Below are 8,402 nucleotides of genomic sequence, written 5' to 3' on the forward strand. Positions count from 1 at the left end.
AAGTTTTCCAAGGTCATTCCTATTCACAAACGTGGTGATATCAGTTCTCCAAACAATTATCGTCCTATTACAACTATTTCTCCACTTGCGAAAATCATTGAATCAGTTGTATTTACCCAAATCCTGGACTATTTTGAATCTTTAAATCTATTTACACCGACTCAGTTTGGTTTCAGACCCAACAAATGTACAACTCAAGCTGTTAAATATGTTATAAAGCAAATAATTAAGGCTTTTGAAGGTAATCAATGTTTGGCTCTATTACTCTGTGACCTCTCTTTGGCTTTTGACTGTGTTAATCACACAATTCTCGTAAATAAGTTGTAGCGGCCATGACGTGACTCCTGCGTGACTCCTGTCGTCTGCTGTGCGTGCGTGACTCCTGTCATCTGCGCTAGCTGGTGGAAGAGGTGGCTCTCAAATTGCCTCCCCTGGTCGGTGGTCACACGCAGAGGCGTCCCAAAACGCGCCATCCATCCCGCGAAAAAGGCTCGTGCCACGGTTTCCGCGGTTATGTCTGGGATGGGGATGGCCTCCAACCAGCGTGTGTACCTGTCAACACATGTCAAGCAATAGCGGAACCCCTGGGACGAAGGGAGGGGACCCACCAAATCGACGTGCACATGCTCAAATCGCGAGCCAGGTAGTGGGAAGGTACCCACAGGCGACATTACGTGCCGCGTCACCTTGCCTCGTTGGCACGGGATACACTCCTTCGCCCACTGCCGACAGTCCTTCTTTACCGCCGGCCACACAAAACGGGATGACACTAGCCTCGCCGAGGCTCTCACCCCGGGGTGGGATAGATTGTGGAGGGAAAGGAAAACTTGTTTCCGCATGGGCGCCGGGACGAAGGGGCGGGCTGTCTGCGTAGACAGGTCACAGTAAATATTGGCGTCACAACCGGGGATGTTCACTTTATGCAACTTTAACGCGGAATCGGATTTAAGGAACGTTTTCACTTCCGGATCCGCCTCCTGTGCCTTGGCTAATATTTGGTGACTGACGGGATCCGACACTTCCGCACACCGAGACAACGCGTCTGCGACGACATTCTCCCTGCCCGACACGTGGAGAATGTCCGTAGTGAACTGCGAAATATAATCCAGCCACCGAAACCTCCTAGGCGTGCATTTATCCGTCTTTTGTCGGAATGCGAACACTAATGGCTTATGGTCCGTGAAGAGGACGAACTGTCGACCTTCAACCATGTGGCGGAAACGTTGGACCGCCCTGTATAACGCCAATAACTCCCTATCATACGCGCTGTATTTCCTCTCCGTGGTATTTAATGTTTTGGAGAAAAAGGCTAAGGGCTGCCATCCCCCTTGGGTGCTCTGCTGGAGAACGGCGCCGATGGCGTCTGCAGAAGCGTCCGCCACCACAGCCAGGCGAGCGGCCGGGTCCGGGTGTGCGAGGAGCGCGGCCTGTGCGAGCGACTCCTTGCACCGAGAGAGGGCGCTCTCGGAAGCGGGCGTCCAACATATTTTCGCGTTTCCCTTCACTTTCGGACCGCACAACAATGCGCTTAGGGGGGCTTGCAGGTTGGCGGCTCCAGGCACAAAGCGCCTGTAAAAGTTCACCATGCCAAGGAAACGCCTTAGCTCTTTGATAACCACGGGCTTGGGGAATCGTTGGATGGCTTCCACTTTCTCCGGTAAAGGTTTTGTGCCTTCTCCCGACACCAAATATCCTAAAAAACACACTTGCTTCTTTCCAAACACACATTTATTGGGGTTGAGAACTAGTCCGTACTCGTTCAACCGCGCGAAAACCTGGCGTAAATGGTGTTTGTGCTCCTCCGCGGAGGACGAAGCGATTAAGATATCGTCTATGTACGCGTATGCGAAATCAAGTCCCCGCAGCACTTCGTCTAAAAACCGTTGAAAGGTTTGCGCTGCGTTGCATAGCCCAAAGGTCATCACCGGGAATTCAAAAAGCCCAAAAGGCGTTGTTATTGCCGTTTTTGGAACATCACACTCGCTTACCGGAATCTGATTATAAGCTCGCACCAGATCAATTGTGGAGAAAATTTCCTTCCCGTGCAGTGAAAGGGAAAAGTCCTCAATGTGCGGCACCGGATACCGATCGGGAATCGTCCTCGCGTTGAGGGCCCGATAATCTCCGCACGGCCGCCATGCTCCCACACCTTTGGGCACCATATGGAGTGGGGAGGACCAGGCGCTGTCCGAGCGCCTTGCAACGCCCATCTGGACCATACCCTCGAATTCGCTCTTGGCGATACGAAGCATGGCGGGGGCCAACCTCCGGGGCCGGCTCGTCACTTGCGGGCCGGGCGTGGTCCGAATGTGATGTTCTATCGCGTGTTTGCGTCTTTTTGGCACACCTGCGGGACGCGTAATATCGGGATATTCCCGTAACAAGGAGAAAAATGGGCACTCATCACCTATACACTTAAATTTATCACATACGCTATGTACAACACTATCTACAGCGCGGCCGGCAACTGATAACGACGTCACACCGTCAAGAAGACGCCGGTGACGTATGTCGACCAGCAACCCGTGGAATGCCAAACAATCTGCCCCGATAATGGGCCTGTCAACGTCAGCGATGATAAAACGCCACTCAAATGCGCGACGGAGGCCTAAATTAAGGGACAACACCATCCACCCGTACGTTTTAATGGTGGACCCGTTCGCCGCGAACAGTTCGTACGTAGTCGCCGCAGGCTTACCTTTCACACGGGCGCGCGGGAAGACACACAAGTCCGACCCCGTGTCCACTAGAAACTGGACTTTTGTCCGGGCGTCGGTGACGAAGAGACGGCAGGGGCCGGGGCACTTGTCGCTGGCCGCCATCAGCGATCGCCCCCCGAGTTTTCCGCGTCGTATGTACACGGCTCCCTGCACTTCGTCGCCTTCGGGCCGAATCGGTCGTGGTACCAGCACCATGTGGGATGGCGGGAGGCCGAACGGCCCCTACCCCTCGAATTACTGCGGCGCGACGTGGGTCGGGACCGGGAATTCCCCTCTGCCAGGGATTTGGTAAGGGAAGACACTTGCCGCGTAAGCTCATCCACCCTCCTCGTGAGCGCCTCTACGTCCGGCGCCATCGCCGTGCTGGCCACGCGCGGCTGGTGAGACACCTCGTGGATTTTGTCCGCCAGTTGGGCGACGCTGTTTAGCTCCACTCCGGCCTGTGTCGCTAGGATGGTCTGATGGCTGGACGGTAGCCGACCCAGCCACAGCGACCGTAGGAAGTCGTCCGTGACGGATGAGCCGGCGAGCGTCCGAAGATGGCGCAGGAACTGGGAGGGTTTCCGGTCTCCGATCTCCTCATGTTCCAACAATTGCCGGATCCGGGTTTCCTGAGACGCGGAAAGTCGGAGAAGAATCTCCGCCTTCAATTTTGCGTACTTGTCGGTCAACGGGGGATTTGTGATAACATCTTCTACCTCAACGGCGTACCTACTGTCTAACTGGGACACCGCGTACATAAACTTAGTGGCATCTCTCGTAATGCCCGCGAGGCTGAACTGTATTTCAAGCTGCGCGAACCATAGCGCTGGTCTATCAGGCCAAAATGCCGGCAGTTTCAACGCCACACGATTCACACTAACACCGGAATCCTCCCCCGCGACGGCTCCCGCTGGAGATTCCATCGCGAGCACGTGGTTCACAAAAACTAACTCCCCGTAAAAAAAACTGCGATCACGTCGGGGTCACCACTTTATAGCGCGTTGTTGACCGGGGAGAGAGTGGGGGTTGAAATAAAGCTCCCACACGTTTTACACCCGTATCCGTTTATTTGCACACGTGCATGGTACACAAAAATGGCCGCTCGGCTGCCCTATATGCAATCTCCCGTCGCCAAAGTCCGGTAGCAGACTTCCTCCCTTTATCGAGGCGACCTCCCTCTTCACTTTCACGGCGCACGCCGGAACTATCTTCCGGTCGCCCCTCGGGCGTCCGGTGGCCTCTCGCGGGCCTCGAGCGAACTGAGCGGCTAGTGGCGCGCCGGCTCGTCATGGCCGCTACAAAGTTGAAATATTATGGTTTTAAGGATACTGAACTAAAATTTATTTCTTCCTACTAATCCAATCATAAGCAGTCAGTTTATGTAAATGGTAAACAGTCCAAACCATTAAATATGGTGTACCTCAGGGCTCTGTGCTAGGACCTTTTTTATTTCTGGTCATGATTAATGACTTGTGCCCCAATATGATTACTGACTGTGTCCTCTATGCGGATGATAATACTTTTCTATATAGTTCCCCCAATCATTCTGATGCGATGAATAGAGTTCCTATTATACTTAAAAAGGCAGTGGATTGGTTTTCTGCCAACAATCTCCTTATGAATCCTGATAAAACTCAGCATCTTCTCTGTACACTAAAATCTGCTACACTGTCCCTGTGAAACTGCTGGGATTTAATGCCTACTATGCATTCTTTCACTCACATATCACTTAGGGCATTAAACTTCGTGGGCATGCATCTGATATTAAGCTAATCTTTGTGATTCAGAAAAAGGTAGTCCGTACCTTATCTAATTCATCTCTTGTTTGATTGCTTACGTTTACTTTCATATTGTATTTGAGTCTGTGAATGTCAAACAACTAGCCTCATCCTGTAACAAACCTTGATTATCATAAATTGGAAGCTATATATCACATATGGGATTAAATTCACATAAAATTATTTAGGAAGAAAACATGCCAGCCTATAGGGTCATCAGTTTGCCAAATAGTACTCAATATGGACATCAAACAATTCCATGAAGTGAAGCCTGAAAGTGTAAAGTAAATTTTAGAGTAAATAATCTTACAATGTGCACATCTATCATACATGTGGGGATATTTTGACCATTTAAAAATAAAATGTGGAGAGGCCTGCTCAATTACAGCTTGCAATATTTACCAGTAAATATTAGGTATAAACTAAAGGAAATCATTAGCAGTCTACTGAGTGTCATTTGCAATACAGATACCTGATTGATGACCCACGCATAGGTTTATCAGGGTCTTAAATTCTACCTTAGGAATGTGTTTTCCATGAAATCCAGTTGTTGGATTCACATTACTAAAAATTTGGTGTGCAATTTAGGCCAAATGATCATGCGATAAGTGCCATCATCTAAGGGCCGGGTCTAAAAACAAATAAACTGAAGAAGCAATTGTATTGAGCAGTCGTTGCGAAAATAAGAGTGGCAGAAAAAATAAACTGCAATAAAATCTGCTGGTTACATAGTTTCATTTTTACCACACAGAAGAATGGAGAAAAAATGGATGGAGGAGAAATCAAATGAAAATATTCTGGATATAGTTTTTGGAGGGAAAATTGTTGGATGAAAATTGAGAGGACAAAATTTGGCCTGTGAAGATGCCTCATATGTTGGCCCACACATGTAATTCTCATTATGCAATGGAAATTTAAAGTCATTATTGCGTTATCATTAATATGTGAAATTATTGATCTAAAATAAATGTATGGCTGCTTTGAGAACAGATTCATTGATGAAACTACAACAAATTATTTCTTTTAAGGTTAAAAATACTTGTGCTTACCTTTCAAATTATCATTCATTCATTTTTATTTGGGCATGAATATGTACTTGAATAAATAAAAAACCTTTTATTTCCCGGGAATCTAATTTTGTACCTAGATAAACAGCCATCAGAGAAGAGCTTCACATATTTTTTTTATTTTTACCTTAATAAAATTGACAGGTTTATGCAAAAGTGGCATTGCATATTTGAAATTCAGGGATTTGCATTTACTGAAATAAAAATATGAGAATTGCCGGATACTGATCTATTATACTTCAACTATAAATGCAAATGATATGCCTCCAGGGATTACTGATGGAACTCTATATTTAAGTATGCACTATACTTTCTCAACAACCAGCCTGGTAATTATGAATATATTGATCAAGTTTACTGAATGCTCTAAATGCTATAATAATAATAATAATAAGTTTATTTGTTCAGAGACTGCATCATACAAAAAATTGTACACATAGTATAGAACACGTCAATATATACAATAATACACAATGTAATACAGGGTTCGTCCGGAAAATAAGTGTACTGATTTTTTCCCGCCGCTCCAGGCGCGCCCAGCACCGCTCTGACGGGCTGCGATTGGACGGGGGTATGTTGGCAAGCGACGCTGAAAAAGGCAGTCGGCTCTGAGCTGTGGTGTAGTGAGGAGCTCTGTTAACGCGAACCTCCACGCTCGACCCACGTCACGGAACGCGATGCCGAAGTTTTTGGAGCAGCGTTATTCCATCAAATTTGCAGTAAAGCCTGGGAAATCGTCCACCGAAACTGTCGGTATGATTAACCAGGCTTACGGGGAGTCAGCCATGTCCAGAAACATGATCTTTCGGAGGCAAGAGATGTTCGTGGAGGGCAGAGAAGAGGTCGACGACGAACCACGGCCTGGACGCCCGTCAACGACACTCACCGACGAAAATGTGCGAAAAGTTCGCGATGTACTGAACTCTGATCGTCGTCTTAGTGTTCGGATGATAGCAGAGCAGTGTAATGTGCCAAAAACAATAGTGCACGAGATTATTAGGGAGCAATTACAGATGCGAAAAATTTGTGCAAAGTTGGTGCCGAAAGTGCTCAGTGATGATCAAAGACTCAATCGTTTGGAAATCGCGACACAACTTGCGGATCACTGCAAAAATGATCCACATTTTTTAGAGAACGTTGTTTCGGGTGACGAGACGTGAAGGAACGCAAAGGAACGCGATACGGGACTTTGGACGCCGTCAAAGAGGCCGTGACGACGTGTCTTCGAGAGGTTCCCGATGATGCCTTCGCGGGAGCGTTCCAGGAATGGGAACGCCGCTGGAACAAGTGTATCGACTCACAAGGGTCCTATTTTGAGGAATATTAGCTTAAGATATGTAAAAGTGTGATAATTTTTTTTCCTGAGCTCAGTACACTTATTTTCCGGACGAACCCTGTACATATACCTATTCTAAGTTTCATGTTCCATGAAATTCCTAATAGAATAGAACAAATTCCTTTGAAGAAAAGCTCTCAATTTCCTTTTAAATAGACAAATGTTTATGCTGGATTTCAGGTCCTCATTTAGCTTATTAAACATAAGGAGACCCATAGATTAAGGGCCTAGTGCGGTGGTTCTAGTTCTTACGTAAGTTCGGTGCAGATCATTTTTAGACCTGGTCCCATAGTGGTGAATACCACAATTTGTGTCATACATTGAAAGGTTTACAAAGGTGTACACCAGTAATACATAGATATAAATACACGGCAAAGGTAGAATGTTCAATTTATGGAATAATGGACGACAAGGAGCATTATGCTCTGCTTTGACAATTAGCCGTACGGCTCGCTTTTGAATTTTAAATATTGTGTCTGCAAGCGGAGAAGAACCCCAGAAAAGGATACTATATACTATACAGGAGTAGATATTGGCATAATATATTGACATGAGGACATCCATTGTTACGGTAAACCTGATGCTTCTAATAAGGAAGCAAATGGTATTCAGTTTTTTGCCCAGGTGACATATATGCTCCCACCAGGACAACCGCCCGTTTAGAACTATTCCTAGGAATTTTGCATGGGGCGCTTGGGGAATTAGTTTTCCACTTAATTCGATTGCAAAAGTAATCGCTAATGATATATTATAAATATTGCACCACAAATGGAAACATCCTACACATAGAGATTTTTAATTTTGATAATATGACAAGAATCACCAAGATATTCAAATATACAGGCAATGGTACAAAGGAAATATTTGCACCACTCAAACTTAAAAAAATACAATTTCTCTTTCCATTTTGTTGCATTTCATTAGGGAAAATAATGGTTGGTAGTAACCTAATCAAATTAATTATCACTGCTCATACAAACACAGCTCTAAGGAAGAACAGAATACACAGCCTTTCCACCACATTGAAGGGAAAGCCCATGGGAAGGATTTCAGTAAATATATATATATATATATATATATATATATATATATATATATATATATATATGTGTGTGTGTGTGTGTGTGTGTGTGTGTGTACGAGTACTTTAATGAACTAAGCACCAACTTAATTCCAAAACCTACATACTGTTCAATGATCAGATTCCAAGCAATGATGCCAAATTTGCCAAATGTTTGTGCACATGTGAGAATCAAATTATTGAAATAACAATGACAGCCTTCACATCAAACAAATGCACATCACTTGAAACACCAAATCACAATGCTACCACAAGAAGTAAAAGCATAAGCATAATTTATGGTGAACTGAATCCATGAAACCATTTGCATGCATATGCTATTTTTAGTTGATTTTGAAATGTAACGTTTTAGAAATTAAAATTAGCAACACTAAATTGTTGAAAACATTACAAAACATACTTTTAGTGCGGATTGCTATGGAATCCTGATGTTGAATT

General features: G+C 45.4%; 1 protein-coding gene across 1 annotated transcript; it reads right to left on the reverse strand.

The window, feature by feature from the left end:
- Window positions 1–2,821: 2,821 nt before the first annotated feature.
- LOC139689940 (uncharacterized) lies at window positions 2,822–3,625 on the reverse strand. Its single transcript, XM_071587089.1, has one exon. The coding sequence runs from the start codon at window positions 3,623–3,625 to the stop codon at window positions 2,822–2,824; it is 804 nt and encodes a 267-aa protein (XP_071443190.1).
- Between the last annotated feature and the right edge of the window lie 4,777 nt (window positions 3,626–8,402).

This window comes from Hetaerina americana, unplaced genomic scaffold, assembly GCF_022747635.1.
Source record: "Hetaerina americana unplaced genomic scaffold, ioHetAmer1.1.p SCAF_29, whole genome shotgun sequence".
Lineage (NCBI taxonomy): Eukaryota > Metazoa > Arthropoda > Insecta > Odonata > Calopterygidae > Hetaerina > Hetaerina americana.